Source organism: Cygnus olor, chromosome 8 (genome assembly GCF_009769625.2).
Source record: "Cygnus olor isolate bCygOlo1 chromosome 8, bCygOlo1.pri.v2, whole genome shotgun sequence".
NCBI classification, from domain to species: domain Eukaryota; kingdom Metazoa; phylum Chordata; class Aves; order Anseriformes; family Anatidae; genus Cygnus; species Cygnus olor.
The window spans coordinates 7,048,102-7,068,995 of record NC_049176.1 but is presented as its reverse complement, the minus strand read 5'-3'; the positions used below and the strand labels follow the sequence as shown (position 1 = coordinate 7,068,995).

Here is a 20,894-nt window from a genome sequence, read left to right as displayed (position 1 = left end):
TTAGATTCATGTTAACTTTGCAACGCATGAGTTGCTACTGGACCTTAGTGTAAATGAGAATTTCTATTTTCAGAATCCATATTTTGATCATGTCGTCATCATGTTAGGATTAATTTACAGCCGCGTATCAACCACCTAAATGATATTCAAATAAGCGTCCAGTGTGTATTATGATTGAAACAATAACAGTGCATTGACACTCTGAAAATATCTGTTATGTACAAGCTATCTGGAAGACGCTGTTACCAATTCTATACCCTAGTGCTCTATGAGAAAACAAATGAAGCTAAAAGCATTCTGCAGGCGGAAGTGTTTTTCTGCAAAACTTTTGTAAAATACTTAGGTTTTTCAGTATTCAGGAAGAATCAGAGGTGGTAGGTAGTTATGACATTTTTACGTAATACTTATTTGATATAGATATCTTACAAATTTATATGCTGTTTTCACAGCCGGAGTGGCTTTGGTCATTGCTGTGTTGATCAGCGCACCACCTTTCTGCAATGTATAAAACATTTTATATTAGTAAGATTTATAACATAAGTCAAAAGTTAAGACAACAGCAAGGAAATCAACAGTGTGCCATAAAGAAATAACAATCTTAAATTGGTAAGAATAACCACAGCTGTGTTTCCTCCACAACCTACTTTCTGCAGATACACAAGGGTTACAGTATGTCATTATCATAGCTGACACATTTATCAATGCATTCTAACAGAATGATGTATCTTCATTCTTCATTCACTGTTACCATTTCAAAATCAATCCAGAAGTTCTGGCTATTTTTCATGTGCTCCTATCTTATACTATGTAACTCCGAAATACTTTGACCTGAAAGAAATAACTAATCACACAAGAATTCTGTTAATCTAAAATAATATATTTTACTAATCCTGCAGAATAACAAGGTTACTCCAAGGGTCTTCGGCTAGTCAAACTATACAAATCCATATTAACTATATTGCTGTTTACTAGAAGTGATAAACTTCATATCAAATTGTGCTGTCACAACTAATTCACAGTTATGGAACCCAATATGATAGGGAATGCATTGAAACTCTTAACTTCTGTATGTTTACAGAAGTACCTTGTGTGTTTTGGCATTTGTTTTGAGGATGGGACTTCTTTTCACCAAGAAAAAAAAAAAACATAATTCTTGCATATACCAAAGATATGTTGTTTATTATAGAATATTCTTAAACTTTTCTTTGCAAATGAACAAACACTTACCATTACATACATACATATAATGAAGAGGACGAAGACTTAAAGAAAAGGCAGTCCAGGATATAGGTTGTTTTTTTTTTTTGTTTGTTTTCTTTTTCCTCAAAAATCAATTACTTAACCAAAACATATATACCTTCACTGTATGCATCCACTGCTGATAAGATCTTGAATTTCCTGAAATTAAAATGGAACATAAAACAAAATCAAACACACATTCAATATTTTAACAGTTTCAACTCTCCTTATAATTTGCATAAAAAGTTCTGTTAGAGGATTATTCATTAATTTAATTCTTCACAGATAGACATATTTAAAGATAAGAACATATGTACACTAAGAAAAAAATGGTTCTCTTATTTAATATTTTCTGTTTTATTTGTAAAAGTTTATCTCTTCACCACACGCATTTTTTTTTTTATTTTTTTTAATTCCAATTGAGGTACAAAGCAAAATTAAAAGTACAGTAACATAATGCTAAAAATTCTAAAAAAATAAAGTAAAATACACCAGCATGGAGGAAAGAACATATAAATGAACTTCATTCAAGCATAATGATCCCCCTGGGTAAACTTTCAAGTAAGACAATGATATGGACTGCAGATGGTACCATCCCAAGGAAAAAGAACTAGAGAAAAGCCCAGGGATTATGGCATCACCATGTCCTCATGTAGGAGAAATTATTGTAAAACGTTAACTGTATCTACTTTCCTTTTTTTATTCAATATTCACATATCATCTGGCCCATGCTGTCACTCTTTCCGTATCTGAGCTGTATCTTTCATGGCCCATGACTTAAACAATTACTTGAGATAGTACAAGAGACCACAGAAAATCACCAAGTTTTAACTGTCTAGTACTTGGGTAGAGACTTAAGAGAAGTTAATAAAAACAAAACAGCAACAACAAAAGACCAGTATATATTCATTTACAGAAAGGCAATGCTAACATTGCATACCCTGAGCCAAAGTTGAAACTCCTGACAAGAAAATGCAGACTCCTTGAAATAAACAATTATGAGAACAGAGGTTCAAAGGCTTTCACTTTTTCACTGTTTTCTTGTACTACTAGCAATGACACTAGTACCATTTAGGGAAATAAATCTTGACCAGCTAACTGAAAAAAAAAAAAAAAAAAAAGATTTATAAAAAATAATGAAATCAACATTTTATTTTCCAATTTCCAGTTTGATTTTCTCAACTGGTTTAGTTATGATTGCATATGTGGGAAAATGTGAATTTAAAAAGATATTACTTAAAAAACATTTTCCATTTGATTTTATACCTTTTAAATTATACTCTCTATACCGTAGAATACATTCACTTGTTCATTTCACAGCTTACAGCTCACTTTCTGTGATGTTTCTGAATGCTAGGTTCCACCTACGTTTTTGTTTTTGTTTGTTTGTTTGTTTTTTTTAACTTTGGACCATCCGATCAAGTGGATGGGATTTCACTCTGCAGAGATCACAGTTCTACTTCTTTAGTATCACAAAACACCACCTTCCATTGAATGCATATTGTTAGCCCTGCACTTCATAACGATAATGAGAAGGCAGTTATGTAAATATTGAATATGTGCTCTAAGCAATTTGTCCACAACCTAGCAATATACAGCTTGTCTGACTTGAAAAGTAAGCACACAGTGCAATCTAAGCAAGAATGATTCCTGAAGGCAAGCACCCCCTTGCAAGCATGGCCAGGTGAGATGTGGTTCACAAGCTGCCTGTGCATGGCCCTAAAGCAAACTTTATCTCAGTTCTAATGCAGTTTTATTGCAGCCTCTTGACCCCCTAACTGCAGTGAGCAAACAGACTCCAAATACTGACATCACCTATCTGAGTAATGGATGCTCAATGCCTAAAATCTGTTTATAGAGCAGCATAAGTTACACCGTAATGGCAGAAAAGAAGCAAATCTCTGTTTAACTTAACTGCACTTTAATCAAGAAAAAAAAAATGATGTGCCATTATGTGCCAGATCATAGCACAAGACACAGAGGGCAGGAGAAGGCACTGAAAATCTTTAACAGAAGGACTGATGTACTCTGAGTATAACAAAGGTATTCTGCAGAAGGTAAAGATGACTCTGCACCACTCCACAATTCCTCTGTGTGGGCCAAGTTCTCTCTTCTGTGAATATGCCCACATAAGGGCAGCCTTGTGAAGGATGTCCATCCAAACCTGCCATGTGCAACTTGGTGGATTTGTTCAAATCACAGAACCTCCATTTGTTAAGGACACTTGTACTCTACTTTCAAGATTGACCATAAAATAGTACTTGTGCTGCGTCATGCACGTTGTGATCTAACACTTCGATAGCAAATAGGGTACCTTAAAAAGCAATATAGCAGATAGAGCATATAAATGTTTAACAGGACATTTCGATAATTCTGTAATAATCAGAAATGGATTCAGTACACACTCTTCTATATGGGTTAACTTTTAAGCTAACCAGCGTAAGAAGTGTTAAAATAACTGTCACGGAATACAACTGAGGGAAACAGCACAAGGAATAATACTTTATTTTTCTTTTTAATGTAGAGGGTATAATTTTCAACGTTCCTCCTAAGATGATAGACAAATGTTCAATTTATTTATTTATGAGTAACACACTTGCTAGAGTTAGTATTCATCTAAACAGTCAGGAAATCACTATTTTCTGCACTGCAGAAATAATTAGATGTAAAAAAAAAGTTAGGAGTATTTTTGAAAATGTTAGCTATCTAGAAAAAAATCAGCAGCACAAATTTAAAGATTATTTTTAAATAGTTTGCATAGAATTTATCAAGCAATATAAACATGCAGATAACATACAATTAACAGTGACATTTCATCACTTCTTGAAATCGAAGTATTATTTTACTAGATTAAAACAATGTATCTTCATTTAATATACTGACATAACTATATTCATACTAATACATGTCCTAGCAGTGATTTGTTGAAGGCTAAAACCTTTCCAAGAATGAATGGAAACACTGAAACAGTAAAAAGATGACTTCTAGAATGTATAGGATACCATAAGGACATCACCATGTTGAACAGTTCTCAGAGAAAAAGAATCAATGAGTACACACAAATTAGAACTGTACCTCCACAAAAGCCTCCTGCTGTAATTTCTTCTTCAAAAACATCGGAGAATCCCCTTCCTGCATTTAATTTTGATAGTCGACCATCAATAAACTGCAAAAAAAAGTCACACTTTGTTGGCCCTTCTATTTCTTTAGAGTGTTATAAGTTTAAGTGTATATGTTACAATGGAATTTGTATGTTCAAGATAACGTATGGCTTCAGGATAATATATTGCTTTTAGATGGATTTTGCAGCTACAAGCATAAGAAATATCTGAATATCAGACAAAAATATCACTGGCACTTCCTTTCAGAGCTTCTGCACTTTTTATGTATATTGAGTAAATTATATGTATTGTGCAAAATTTAATAATAAATTTGTAAAATTTTATAGCCAATGAACTTTCAAATCAGTTTGTTCAGAAGTGCTTTTGATGACTTTCAAGTTTTTCTTGATTTTCTCATTGCATAAAAATATTTTATTTCCTTGCAAATGCTAGCTCTGCATAATCATAATCAATAAAAGACATCTGAGAAATCCTTGATGTTCTGCTCCAAAGTCCTAAGGTTACTCCTTATCGTAAACAGAAAGCTATAAACAGACCTCCTTTTCTGTGTACACTTCAATGGGTCCAAAGTAAAACTTGTTGAAGTACACAGAACAGTTCCAGAACAGCTAGAAACATTTCACCCCGTGCAGTTCAAAGACACAATAGGCTATGATGTCTAATCAATTCCCATTAAAAGTTCAATATATATGTTTTACATTAGAAGTGACCCTATAAGGACAGTTAAGTGAGGGGAAATTGGAGCAAAACAGTCTATACTGAAACACCAGAGGATTGCTATGGCTTGGTTTCAGAAATGGTGGTAGCAGCAACTTGATTTTGATTGCCAGCACGTAAGCTAACTTGAAGGACCTTTCACTCCTGTGTATGGGAATATGACACATGAAAGGTCAAAACAAAGTAAGGCATGATTCCAAGGCAGACACCTAAGATTCTCTCCACCCAACTGAGCACAGTTCAGGGTTTCCTCCATTGTATTTTTTAAGTTCTAACAGATCTGTTTGCCTTTCTTTAACCAGTAACAGTAATTTAGTTGCATCTACAGATGCATATTGCAATAGTCATGCTTATGCACAGGTTGCAGCTGCATGAGTATGTGGATTTACATCCACATAATGTGCGTATATAAAGACTGAAATTATTCAGATATGCCAGAAAGAGTCAAAATAAGATAACTAATGATTAAACCTCTCAGAAGAGATGCAAACATTCTTTTCAAGAATTAACAGGGTTCAAAGAATTACAAGCATATTTTTAAAGGTTTAAAAACCTTTCAAGAAGCAATCTCTCCTTTTTTATTTTGAAAAGGCTAACTCAAGTCTGAGAGATAAGTGAGAAAGCACTTTTCCAATTATACACAGTTCATCTTGTAGGAAGAAATATGAGTTATTCACTGGTACTAAACAGTACATAGGAACTGACCAAAATTAATTATTTGGTTATGTCATATATTACTACAGATTATCCAAACAATGTCAATGACAATCTGATGCTTGTCAATGAGCAGACTAGTGACATGAAACAAATTACATTCTAAGAATACAAAAATTCCAGCAGGAATAATAAGGCAAGCACAAAGATAACCAGTCCTTTCTCTTTCTTGTCTAAATTCCTTTTTTTTTCTCTTCATTTTCCTCCAAGTTGGCTTTTTTCCAAATATGCTGGGTTCATGGTCATACACTATGGGATCACCGGATTATTTCACAGTAAGTAGAGAGATAAGAGCATCTTTAGCTACTGCTGAGGGAAGGAGAGAAAAGAAGGAGAGAAAGCCTTGGAACAGAAAGGTGTTACTTCTTTGGGGAATGTTATGAATTCATTCCATACTATAAACTAACATAAGATTTATGGATACTCAACATTTGGTAAAATTCTATCAACAGCAGGCTGAGACACTGACTGAATTTTAGTTTTTAGAGGATTAATCCAATTGAGTATTTAATGTAAATACTGACAAACAGATCTGCTACCAAAAATATACTTGAATTATTTAAAGAAAGCGATAGTGGTACTAGCTGTATTAGTAATTATTACTTTTCAGTAAATTACAGTTATGAGTTGCATTTTAATCACTACATGAAACGAACAACAGCACTTGGAGTCATACATACACTGTATGGCTTTCTCTTCCTATTTTTCAAAGCCATACACCCTTGGAAAATCAGGGCCTGTTAGTTCAAGTAATTCATTCTCTTATTTTTAGATCCAGAGACCCCCTGTTTAACTACCACTTTATTGAAAAAATAGTAACTCTAATGGTACTCTTGGTTTCTAGCTGACTAAAGATAGAACTACCATACCTAAATAATTTTGAATACTGAAAATAAAATATAGACCACATCCAATTAAGAACACCTTGTTGCATAGCTGCTAAAAAGTGGGGGCGATGGAGGAGAGATGATGTTTTGTGAGCTAAACCCAATCCTTTATTTAGGCAGCAGTAAAAGTTACAAGTAAATTCGCCAGTTATTAGGGACGAGAATTTGGTAGAAGCAATGAAAACATCTTACTTTCCACACAATAGCAGCTCAATACATTCGGAAAAAGAGAGCTCTCTCATGAAGCTTGCAAACGAAAATTGAAATTACTAGTGTTATTAATTTGCAAAGGCTTGTGATTCTTCACGTCCTAATCATGTAATCATTATTTATTTTTCTAGACAGCATTCCCTGGCATCTTAGAAACAAGTGCCAAAAACTGTTGCGGATTATTAATACAATTATATTGTTTAATGAAATAGTTTAACATCAGTTTTCATTGTAGTTCTAAGAATTAACTAATATTATCCCCGGACATTCAAAAGAAGTATTTGACACGTGGGATGCTAGTATTAATTGCTTAGATTTGAAGTTTGATATAAAGATCATCTACCATCAATGCTACCCTAATTAAAGGGAAGCCTTCCTAAAGCTCAGAATCAGATAATAAATGTACAGCATATATAATAGTGTAAGTATCAAAGATGGGGGGTGGAGGGAAAAGATGTAACATAAGTATACAGAATGTTAAATCAGGAACTAAGAATATTTATTCTACAAAAAATAGTTATTTACTTCATATGAAAAAATAGAATGTGATTAAATATCCCTTATGTAAGAATAAATATAACCACTTTTTTATTATTTTTTATTTTTTTTAATGAAATCTTTCTAGGGCAGAAGACAGCTTAAAAAACTACCAGGAAAATATGATAAAAAAGAAATTCAGATGTCCCTATAGTTTTGATTCATATCAGGGTATTTATTATAAATGACTTCTATGGATTCCTGGCATATGTATGTTTTGTATAAACACTTTGGTGTGTTCAGTTTCAGAGCAATGAAACAGTCTTTTTCAGCTTCCAACAATGCAAAAGCATCGACATCATTTAAAAGACATCTCTGTAAATTATGAGTCAGAGAATGGTTTGAGAAAAAGATCTCATTTAAGCTTCATAAAACAGGCTAGGCATAACCCCCTGCCAAAATACTCTGCTTCAATTCAGTAAAAACTATGATGCTGGAAAAGGAAACAAATATAAAAGGGCTAATAAGAATGAGATATAGAACTGGACATTCTAACAACCTAGAAATAAAACTCAAGTTAAAAAAAATCTCTGTCATATGATTATAAAGATACCAACAAAAACAAAAAATGTTAATAAATCTATTAAGGTAAAGGAAGCACAGTAGAAGCAACACTATCATTACTTAAAAAACAAAGATTGTAAGTGCTGGTTTGTCAGTTTGCTCTTAACAGTTTGATTAGGCTTTCAAACAGATTTGGAAGTGGAAAAATGGTAAATGGGAAAATGGAATGTTATAGCACATCGGTTATCAAAACACAGGTTCTCACAGATTCTTTGACAATTAATTTTCTAGATAAAGGAAATGCACATTATCTGTATGTAAGAAAAGCTTTGTGCCTCCACCTTAAAATATTAGTTAAGATCAATTAAAAGCTAAATACTTGAACAGCACCTGAACTTTAAGCCAGATGAAGACTTTCTCAAAAAGAAGATAACAGCTTATAATAAAAGGGAAAGCATCAGACTGGAAGCATCACCAGTAATGGTATTTAAGGACAAGTGTTGGACTGATCCTATTTACAGGTTAGTTAATGATTTTCATACAAAAGACTGGTATGTGCTAACGCATGGACATCCTTGATAGAAAGCGCATCAAAATAATAATAGAAGGTAAAAATGGATGATGTTGAAGGTGAAAACACCCTGAATGGGAAGAACACACAAAGTAATTCCACAGTTTATTCCCACAGTGATTTGCTAGTATTTTGGTGAAGAGATACTCCCAACATCCAAAATGAAAGAGTGGTTAAATAAGAGGAACCAACAAGTTTTAAGGGGGGAGGGGGCAATTGGGGAGGGGAGATGAAAAACCTACAAAGTAAAAAAGAGGAGAGAGCAAAAAATTTTATAAAATGGCATAAAAGTGTATTTAAAATGCCCATTCTCTGCTTCTAAGAACTATTTCTTACTCAAACAATTACTCATTTTCAAGAACAGAATAAAATACAGTTTATTCTGTTGAATAAAACCTTGAAAACAGCTCATTTGTCACTGGGAAGAGCTGGAACAGATGCAGCTGGGCTGAGCATTAACTGAAGAAGTAGGAGTAACATTTCATAACAAACGAGAGAAATGAAAAAATGTTTACTACCAAACCACCACATCAACAAAATTGTTAGTATTTCCTAATCCTCTGTAATATATTATTTCCTTTAGTGGGAATAAAATTAAAAACAAGCTATAAACAAACTATAAACTGATTCTTTTTAAATGAACACACTAAAATGTAATGGGTAAGTTCAGAGCCATACTGACAAGCCCATTTATTTCACTGGAGTTAAACCTTTTTGTTACAGCTGAAGATAGTGCTACAGCAGCTTGACAATGATTTGCAAACTTCCCTTGTAAGCAGCTTTCTGTTAAGAAAGTTTCATGCTAGCTTACAGGCCTAAGATATGCAAAGTATAAACACAGTTTACTCTACTACTTCTTCCCATTTCAGTCATATGTACTAGATATTAGAAAAAGTTTCAGATTTTTCACGGTAAAAGTAAAGGAGCCCACTTCTATGATCTGTATTTCTTTAACTTTTATACAAGTAGAAAAAGCATTTTCACAGGACTTCTACAAATTATCATCCTTACATAAATCTTTACTTTAGACATTAGCCTCTGATTAACACCAAATGTTTTTTGAAAATTAGAAGATTCTATATACTGTGAATTTCCCTTATCTATTATGGCAGTATATCTTCTTCAAAGAAGTCCACCAGATTAGTTAAACACGAACTCCCATACCTCAATCATTCCAGATACTTGCAAGTAAATAACTACTTTGAGTCTTTCAGATTTCCCTCGATTTTTCACAAACCTAATAATAGGTTTCTTGATACCTTTTTGATGCAATGAGATCATGTAATGCAAAGGAGGAAAAAGATTTACAGAATAAAATGAAAGAAAAAATGATTTCAAAGACTGTGATAAAACCATTACTGAGCTGTGCAAGGCATTCAACAACTTGCTCTCTGTTAGTTCAAAATCTGTATTAACAGATTAGCTAGAATATCCTTCAGGCTGCCCCTGTGGCTCAGGTTTGTAACATTCTCTGTGCGCATACTTCAGAAGTCCTAGCAATGAAAACTACTATTACAGTATGAATCCAGTTTTTTAAATAAAATGCTGCTGAAGTCCAATTTAAGCAAGCACTGTGTTGTTTAGGTTTTTTGATCATGATCCAAGAGAGATGAAAATGAAGTTCCCCCATCAAGCTGGGAGATCCATGATTTTTCTTGTTTAGATGAGTTGCTGACTGGTACTGCAGAGATGTTGCACTGGCTCTGCAGCCTGGCGTTATTTTTAGTTTTCTTTTTTTTTTTTTTTTCCCAACTCTTTTTCATTATAACTGAAGTTTTAAAAATAGAATAACAGACAGATGACTGACTGTACACAAATACTTGTATTTTATCTCAGAGTTTCATAAGCTGACAGAAAGGAAAACATATTTAAATATGGATATGTTTCAAAAGAAACTAATTAAATATAGGTCATTCACCGTCTCATACCTGTTTAAACAGTTGAAGATTAACAGCAGTTTCCAGGAACTGTTTAGTAGTACTGGAACGATGCTTCACAAAACTATTCTCACAGAAAGTTATAGGTTCTCCCTAAAACAATTTAAATGGAAAAAGTTAGTTAGTAACTACAGTATATGAAAGTGTTAATTTATTTAACATTCCCCATTATAAATTTCTCAATAGCCAATACATACAAAAAATTCCCTTTCGAGCAATCTTGAAAAACATGCATCAAACATAAACACAGAAAATAACAACAAAATTTTCATACATTTTAAATAGTTCTCAAAATACATGTTGCAGTTGAACCTCTGGTTTATGAAGCTTTAACATCAGCCTACAAAAAACACTTTGCAAGGAAAAAGTAAGTGGTTTACAGATGGTTCATGTTACCTCTATAGCACTCTTCATTAAACATTTCAAGGAAGTGGTTCAAAGTTTAAGGGATAGCAGGTCCTCTACTTCAAATAATTCAACATGCATTACTCTGATTCAGTGGCGCACAAAATAATCAATACTAAACAAAAAATCTAATTCAATCAAAAATAGGAATCTGTCAAATTATTTTTAAATTCTACCAGAATTCGAGAAGATTGACAAATACGCTACCGATTTAACAAGAAATTATTGAAACAAACATACATTTTGACATATTTTTTTTCCACAACACCAAAAACTACAAACTTTTTGGAACATTGTTATGGAAAAAGTCTGAACAGATCAGATTAACATTTATTACAATAATATATTTGCCCAACATGGCAAAAGCACACAGCTTATAGTTTATCAAAAACCCACATCAAAACATTTGGATGATGAAAATATGAAACAAGATGAACAATGAACAAAAAAACGAACAAGATGAAACAATTGAAAATAAAGTCTTTGTTGAAAATCTTACTACTGAAAACAAGACTCATTTAAAAAAAATAAAGATTTATAAATCATCAGATTGGATTCTATGTTATCCATTAGTTTCTTTTATAATTTGCTGTATTCAGTGTGCACAGACCACTGGAAATTACTGATGGGCATTCTCTCAAATTGTTATTCTTGTCATTACTTTGTGATAAATATTTGAAGCTGTTAGATTTAACTGAATAAATAATACATACATTAAAAAGTTTGTGCAGTTCATGACAGACATGAACTGATTCCATTATAAAGCCAAAAGGCCTCCCATCCAAGTATACAAAACAAAGTCATCAGGTTAGAAACAATTAACCAAAGGTCTTTAAGACAGAAAAACTGGAATCCAACTAAATTCCACATCTAAATCTACCTCTAGGATATTTTACTACCCAAAAACTAAACACCCACAACAGAGTAAGACACCTCAGCCACTCAAAAGAAAGATCAAAGACACCTCCTATATTGATCTTCATGATAATAAAACAGGAATCTTGTCAGACTCCAACTGTTGTCCACTTTGAAGACAAATTTATTTGTGCCCATTGACCACCATTGCTTTCCACTCTATACCCTGGTTAACTTTAACCGCACATGCTACATCATGCATTTTCCTCTCTTTCTGGCTTACTGTGCCCTTCTATGCTTCTAGAATATCACTACGTATTTTCTGCATGTGACCTATGTGAGTTTGGTGGGATAGCTCTAAATCACTTTCCACTGCTTTTTACACCTTGCATTGTGTTTTTAATTGGTTCAAGTAAGATCCAATGAAATGTCAAAGCAAAACCACTGTCATGTCATTTTAAAATCCTATTCTGATATTATCAAAAGCTTTACTCTTTCTAATTTTTCATGGGCATCTCCATGTATCAAAAATTTGATTTCAGCTATCTTACCACAATACTAAATTCAAAGTACCTAAAAAGCAAATAGAAGTCTAATCTTACTCAGCAAAGCACTTAAGTTCCTGCTTAACTTGTTTTTAAGTTTTATGGTCTGACTTCTTTATGGAATCCCTGGTTTTAGAAAAGAATTCTCCAAGGAAGAGTTAAAAGCTATACATTTACGTAACACACTCCTTCCCCTTTCTCAGGGTTGCTGGAATGCTGTGATATGCAAAACCATCTCAATACAGTATATGGATCAAGTCTCCAGGACAAGCATACAAGTTTTTCCACTTACTGCTTATCCAGAGATAACTGGTGAACACTGTACACATGCAGGACATGCTGCATCTGCCAAAGAGCTTGAAATGTTTGTGGTACTTTAAATAGCACTGCCTTCCTGACCCACTTTGCATTAGCTGATCTTGAGCTCCTAAAGACTCTTGTCTTACGAAGATGACCTCAAGCTACTTAGCAAATTCAAAGTGCATCAAAACAAATGAAACAGTCTCCAGTGAAATATGGTGGTACAAGACATGGTGTTCCTGAGGGCAGACTCTCTTCTCAGTTCAGTCGTTCTTCCAAAAATTTCAAGACAGCAAATGAGAAAAAAAATCCATATTTATATATTTCTTTACATGACAAACAATTTCTGAAAATACAGAGGCTATGTGGGAGTGCAAAACTGACTAGATGATGGCTCCCAACACACTATGGAACCTTAAATTTAGGACCAAAGAGTGAAAATAATATCATTATCAAGATATACTCCTTAGAATAATAAAAACCAAGCGAAGTCTCCACTGCCACTTTCCCAAATGTCTTGGGAAAGATGAAAGACAGAAAGAAGAGGTTATCTCCCAGTAAAAGAGCAAACAGAGACTCTTGCTCTCCGTTTCACAACAGCCTAGGAAGAGAGCACAATCAGACAGTTCTACTTGATGGCACCTCTCCTGCCTGAGCCATGTAGCAGAATGCCAGGAAATGGTAGTTCAACACACATTTGTGGTGCATGGCTGTATTATTTTCCCAAATATTTTTCTTTATTACTGGGTGCTTCAGATATTTACTAAGTACACATGCGTTGGTGCATCTGTTGCCTTATCAGTAAAGTTCAGAAACAGAATAACCAAAGCTATTCCGTAACTGAGAATGTATTTAGATCTATAAAGGGTTCACGTCCCAAAGCCATCCATGTTATTTTAACCTACTGATAGAAAGTTTGCTTTAAAAATTTGAGTGAGCTTAAAGCTTCCACCTATTCAGCACATGAAAGTAAGAAAAACCATCGAAACCTGTAGAAATTCCAGACTGTTTTCTGAGTATCTGCTGTAACTACTGAAATTCCATTAAATAACACAGTTAACTTCTCTCTCTTTAATTTGCTCCATACTCTGAGCAACAAAATTGCTTTCCAAATAAAACTTTAACAAATCTTCAAGATTATTACTGTAAACATTAGGGATTTTGGAGTATTATTTTAAAACGAAAATATTTATTCAAATAAACAAAAATAGGTTTTGGACATAAAGCTTGTAACATTCTTGTTTCTGCAAATACAGCTGGGTACCTTTAGAAACGCTGAGTTTTGGAGGAATCCTCCACTGATATTTAACTACTACACCATCAAATGGCCCTTTCCGTATTGATCTACAATGTACTTTCAAAACAAGTTCGATCAAAACCCAGTAGGGACTCTATACTGAAAAGTAGACAGCTAATACTCAGACCAAACAATCCATGCCCAAACAAGATATCTGTCCTTTCAACAACAGTTGCTATAGAATTTTCCTCCCCTTTCATAGCTTGCCACACGCAGCAGGCATTTTTCACTCTAAGCTACACTCACAGTTTAAACAAGCTATTTATGCGGACCTCAATGGAACAGGAAAACAGAGCTAAAACAGTGCGGTATTTTTAAAACAAAAAGTAATCTTGATTAGAAGGTATGCTTACCTTTAAAAAGGAGAGTGAACATTCTAATTATTTCAGAAAACATTCATATCTTTCTAGCATGAAATGACTTGCATTAACTATTTGTACTATTGCTATAATTAGTACAGTTTCATATGGTAGTTCTTGCTTATTACAAAAAAGAGCATAAGGTAGGTATAACTTCCTTTGTATTGCGTCATTTATCAAAAAAATAAAAGCTTTAATCACCATGACTTATTTATATCAATATTCTTATTTTTACATGGAAATTCCTCTGTTTAAAAGCAAGGAAATAAAAAGATGAAATTTCAGCTGTTGGCCTGAAATACAAAGATAAAGGTCCAGGGAATAAGAGTATGACTTAAATACTCATTCTACTTAGAAATGTCCCATTTAAAATTGCAAACAAATTACTCCAAAATTTGCACATTTCTTGCTATCTACCTAATCAACAATTCAGATGAGCTGATAGTTTTTGCAGTCACAATTAAACCCTACTAACACTGCTATTAACTTCTATATTCAATAACAGACCAATACAGTCCTTAATTCAAATTTGGCTTTTAACACGTAAAATAAAGTTCTTATGGAAGTGACAATAAAGAGGCATAACAGATATTACACAGGATGGCTCTGTATTTAAACTCAAACTATGTTCTGGCATTTTAATACTCTTCCTTCTGTTTCTGCACCCTACTGTACTTTTTATGCCTAACTCTTGCAGAATAGACAAACAAATCATGTCCTTTTCAAGACACTTGTCCTCAAAAGGTTTCATTCTGAAAAGTACAAGCAATCATTGCTTCCGCATTTCCAGGCATTCAGGTAGATTCTTAATCTTAAGATATCTTTTTTTTTTTTCTATAATATAACATTTAATTGCATTATTTTGCTTTCGTGCAAATTGAATACAATACCTGGATCTGTTGGAGCACTGATGTCATTAGTTTAAAAAGTGTCTGTACTGGCCCAAAGCACTCCAGTTAGCATTTAATTAAAGTGAGGTCTGACAGGTTGTGCTATCTCCAAGGTGGAAGCTTACCCATCCCCCTGGTGTGCTGATCAGACTATAAACTCCTGCTGCCGAGAATTCCAAACCATGCCATTAGCCTTTGCTCTTCATTTCTTAATTTCTGATGATTGATGTTACAATTATCATAACTTAAACCAAAGTTATCCCGGTTTATTTCTTTTGGTTCAATATCAGTAACATCAAGAGCTTTCATGAATTTTTCCCCAAAAGAGGAGGTGATTTTTTTTCCAATGACTATTTTTTGCTAGCTAATTCTTGAAGAAAAGCCAGTTCCTCAGAAGTAGAAAATAACTTATTGTTTCTTATATTCTACAGTCTTTCAATAGATATGTCTTAAAGAAATAAGATTTGTTTATTTGAAATACATTCGAAACGTATTTGTCTTGTCATGATGGATTTTATTTTAATTTTTAATCAGACCTACATTTCCTCCTGGTGTTTGCTATCACATTCCCTGCTTTGTTCATTTTCCCAATGTTAAAATTAATCTCTATTATGGTGAATACTTTTACACTCATTATTATTTTTCTTCTCCTTCCCCAGTCTCTCACCTACCCTTCCATCTCTAGACATAGACTGTCAGTGGAATATTGCCTGTTTAAGAATTTGTACACCACACGGTGCTTTATTATCTGACCATACGGTATATATTTAATAGAAAAAAAATCTAGTCTTTTCTGTCACCTGCAAGGTTTCCACGAGTTCATTTGTAAGGCTAACTTTCATTAGCCATCACAGTGTTGCTAAAATGTTTGACTGTCATGGCATTCATCTGATACAAACAAAGGTGCCTGAAAACCACCTACGAAGAATGTGTAAAGTAAAAAAAGAGCTAGAAACAAAACAAACACAATATTGCCCATACATTGGATTGACAAAATGACACAAGCTGCACAATTATAAACTTTCTATTTAACTCCCACCTCTGCCTGCAATTATGAAACATGCAATATGATAATACTAAATCATAATGATAAATTCCCAAATGCTGGACTACTTAAAGAAAACAGGAGCAACAAAAAGTTCAAGGCTAAGCTGTGACTACCCAAGCTAAATATAATTTCGATTTTTATATGCATCTATACAGTATAAGGAGCACTTATGTCACAATACTCTGATCATTGCAATGTCTCACCAGGGACAGACTCGAGATCAGAACACTTCGTGATCACTGACATTGCAAATCACACAATGGCTCCTACTGCAGCTGCTAGCTAGGCTAATACAACAACATATTGATATTCCACTGAGGAAATTTTCTTCTGAATACACAGATTATTTTTCAGCCATTCATCAAATGGCAGTGATGTCAACAAAGATGAAAATCTGTTTAATTTTCTTTTTCTTTTCCCTATCAAAATCTTGTAATGGTGATGAGATAGTAAAACAGGCTATAAAAACAATTTTTCCAGTCATCCTCATCTATCATGCATGAACTAGATTCCTTCTGTATTAAAGTAAACCAGAAAATGAGCTTCAGCTAGTGTGGATACTCAGCAGTCAACACTAAAATAAGAACCACAGTAAAGCTAGGAATGCACACTGTGTGGATGCCAGGTCCTTAGCACCAACTGTACTGATTTACTCTACAGATCCACTATTATTATGCAATAGTTTCTAATGTAAAATGCAACTTCTTATAAAAATATTTTTGGCAGTTATATCAAATTTGATTTCTCTTTTTTAATTCAGTATCATGATTAAATTGTATAAAACAACTATTTCTGCTTTTCTTGGAAACTTTTACTGCATTAAGATTTTTATTACCATTTATTACACACAAAAAAAATTATCACCTATATGTATTGTGTGTCGTAATTCCTGCCTGTATTAGTCAAATTTTCCATATGGTCTTTCGGAGTCCCATGAACTCCTTTCAAGACCCCTGAAGCTTCCCATTTTCCCTTTCACCAATCACATTATTTTCAATAATTGCTAGACGTTTGTTCAAGACATATTGCTATACCAAGGAGAATCTGTCCTATGCTGAAAACAAACAGTTGCACAGAATGAGTGTTCAGTGTGATGAACAGCGTTTGGAGCGAAGAGAAGTGTTGGATGAGTACAGACACTATCAAAGCTGTTCTTTACTCAAAGTGAATATTAATGACAGTTGTTTCATGTTTCAAGTTAAAATCATACAGAACACTCTGTTGCAAAGAAAATAGTTCACATAAACATATTTTTCAACTTACAAGCAAGCGATAACTATCCAAACACAATTTTATTTTTCATTAGGATGTTTGTGATCCTAAAAATGGTACCCCAAAACCTCTCAGGTCTTGATTTTGAAAATATGACAAGTTTATTTATAGCAAAAGTATTTCAAAACTCTATAGAAAATATTCTCATTCAGGTATACCCTGTACATAGTTTCTATGTGAATGCTACTTCACATAGTTTCTATGTGAATGCTCTAGAAAGAATGTAAATAAAGTCCATAACTTTGGTTTAGATTTTCCGTATTAGATCTAGCATCATGGACTCTAAGACAAAAGACAGTATTTTCCTTGCAACACCAATTCACATGTCCTAAGATTCCTGACAAAGTCCCAATACAGTCAAACGTGATCGGATTTTTTGAACCTCCCCCTTCACAAGGCATTGAACTTAGTTCAAAAGGCTCATGGAAAATGAGCCGAACAACCAAGAGACAATTCCTCTTAGTGTCTACTAATCTGTAGTTTTTCCTATCACAACAAAAATTCTGTAAAATACTATTAGTTAACACAACGTGAACACAGCTCAAAATAACTTAGGCACTTTTTTTTTTTGCCTTTTTTTTTTTTTTTTTTTTTTTTATAAATATACACACTGTCTTTGGACAAGTTGATGCCAATCCAAGATATGCTGGTATTTGCCAGCAGACAGTATTCTGAAATAACATATTAAAAAAAAAAAAAAACACAAAACACCACCACCAAAACAAAACAAAACAAAACACCATTAGGCCCCAACAGTTTCATAAATACCTTCTCTTACACGTAATTAGTGGAGACAAAAAAATGCAAAAGAGAATAATGCAGAAAGAAAGAGTGTAAAGGCCACTTTGACAAATGTTTGCCAGCTGAAATGATATATGGTGCACTACTTCCAACACAATACAAATGTACATCTTACAAATGTGGCAGCAGAAACCAAAATAAAATGGAAAGCAGAGCTGAATTCAAGAGATGCTAACCAGAAAACTGAAGAACTTGCCTTCAGTTCAACAAACTTACCGTAATACAAGGCACTGGCTCCAGCCTATTTCTGATCAGAACAGAGGTTAAGGCCATCAGCCAGACTGACATCATTCTGTTTGCATACATTGAACGCAGACTAAGATACCTTTTGATGCAACTGCTTGTAATGCAAACTGCCAAGAGTTGACACTGACCAGTGTCTTCACCTTTAGACTAAGGGACCAATTATATAACCCCTTCCAAAGCAGCGTCAGGTAACGCCAGTATAGAATAAACTACAACTGTTTTGTAGAAATGATTGATTTTAATGAAACTCATACTGTGTTGTACTCATGATTTTGAAAACAGGTACAGTTGTTTCAATATACTATGCAAATTGATTTTCCATATCAAAAGAAAACTATAACAAGTGTCAAACACACATATTTGGACTAAACCCTTAAATACTACTTCATTTCTACATGGGATACCTTTTTATCTCAATAGTTTTCTAATGCTTGTTAGTGGCTAGGGTGTAAAATGCTCATGTCAAAAAAAGACCACCTCTAGGAGAACCACTTGCGTAGAAAGAAGACCCTGCCATGCTGTATTTCAATGTGTTTCCTCCAGAAATATATCTCATCTGGAATTAATAACCATTTCATCCATTTCCATCAAGGAACACTGCACAGTTCCCTGCCCAAGGGATTCAGCCAACAGCATTTCAGTGCATTTTTATCAAATGAAACTGCAGAAAAATCAGTAGTTTGCAAATATCATACAAAAGTAATTTGAAATTAACCTCCAAGTTGTTTCTGATTAATTATTTTATCATCCAGAAGGCTCAGTATGTGCCACCCTCAAAAACCAGAAAGGATGAGAGCCCTAACACATTAATCTACTGAGCACCAGCAAAACCTCAGGCATACAAGTTCTGATGGGATGGATTGGGTTTTAATTTCTCCTACTTCTCAGTGGAATCAAGGTAAGTGTATAAAAGTAGAGATGCATGTTTGACTCGTCATATCGGGCTTCTGCTAGGAAATAATAATAATAAAAAAAAAAATCTTCTGGCCTCAAACACAACAAAGTCTCTGTATGAAGTACAGAGAAAATTGAGTCTCTGTAAGGCACAACCTCTTCAGTTCTTCAGCACATTAAACAAGGTAAACTGTAAGTATTTTCATTAATACAATCCAATTTTATACTAAATAAATTCTAGAAGTGATACAAATGAAAAATAGCTGACTTTGGACAACTACTCATTTTTCAGTACAACTCACCATCAGGAGGTGGTAGTGTCTTCTAAATTGCCAGCATACCTTTTGCTCAGAGTAAGATTTAAAACATTTTCAGATTGGGACAAACATTATATTTTTCCTGCAAAAGAATGAGCCTGCGTTCTTGTAAATTAAGGCAAACAGTAGTTGTCTTACTGGTTTGTATCTTAGTGCATCTCTGTAGGATCCAAACAGTGCTGCCTGTGCCCGAAGAAAGGCCTTGGCTACTCCGTCACCCGTAGCTGTAGACTGCTTTTTCAGTTTATTTTTCAAGGCCGAGACCTGCATGACAGAGTGGAACAGTTAAATTAACACCTCAGAAATTGGTACGGCGAGGTACGAACCCAATCAGCAGGCAAACCATGGTGTCTACAGGTCAGCCAAAAATTCATCCACCTCCTTGATAGCTTATCTTTTTAACTGCAAAGAGCACCTGCTGGTCTGTTAATTGAAATGAAGGCAGGGGATGATGGTAGAGTGCTAATGCAAATTGGTTTATGCTCTCTTTTTTTCCCAAGGCCTCTTGACATAAATAAGCTTAATTATTTTACAGTAAACTGCATGTGAGCCACTTTTCTGCAGGTCTCTCTCTGATCATAAAATTTACCTTCTCATTTTGAATGAAGACAGTTGGATATTTTTTATTTATATTAAGAAAGCTTATTTTTAAGTATTCCTAATGCTAACTTATGATTCATTTTTAGGGATTTTTCTTTTTAAATATCAAATTACTACCTTACATGATTTCTCAAGCACCATGGGAGCAGCTGCTACCGCTGCCAAACAGTTGAGAAAAGTTTGTGTAAATTCAGTGGTACATTATTGTTAGAATTGTCCTTGAAGATAAAACACATGAAAGGGGAAAAAAAAAAAAGGAGAACAACGTTCTGATTAAGCACCTATAGTTAAAACAAAAAATTAAAAAAGCTATTCTTATTTTAGTGCTTGACATTGTTTTGGAAGGAGGTCTCTATTTTCCTTTTTCTTGGCATAGATGGCTGTTACTCGGAGATTCTGGAGAAAGATCTTATAATTCTGGAATTATCAGAGTATTTTATTTAAAGATATGTGGAATTACACCCAGTTATAGTTTTATTCAACTAATTACCATCATGAGGGATATCTGGAGAAATAAGCCAGCTCCAATTATGTTGAGTACAAGTTTCTACCTCCCTTTGTATTGTAATATAACCATGAAAGCAATATTTTTGTCATTAAATACTATACGAAGTACCATTTAGAGTT

At 33.8% G+C, this 20,894-nt stretch overlaps 1 protein-coding gene across 2 annotated transcripts in view; it reads right to left on the bottom strand.

Moving 5' to 3' along the window:
• DENND1B (DENN domain containing 1B) overlaps window positions 1–20,894 on the bottom strand; it is a 159,011-nt gene that overhangs the window by 27,127 nt on the left and 110,990 nt on the right. For both annotated transcript variants that reach the window (XM_040565506.1, XM_040565507.1), the window contains 5 exons: window positions 19,806–19,931; window positions 10,430–10,531; window positions 4,315–4,405; window positions 1,358–1,398; window positions 427–495 (listed from right to left, as the gene is read on the bottom strand). In XM_040565506.1, the coding sequence (XP_040421440.1) occupies window positions 427–495; window positions 1,358–1,398; window positions 4,315–4,405; window positions 10,430–10,531; window positions 19,806–19,931 (429 nt within the window). The remainder of the gene's footprint in view (window positions 1–426; window positions 496–1,357; window positions 1,399–4,314; window positions 4,406–10,429; window positions 10,532–19,805; window positions 19,932–20,894) is intronic.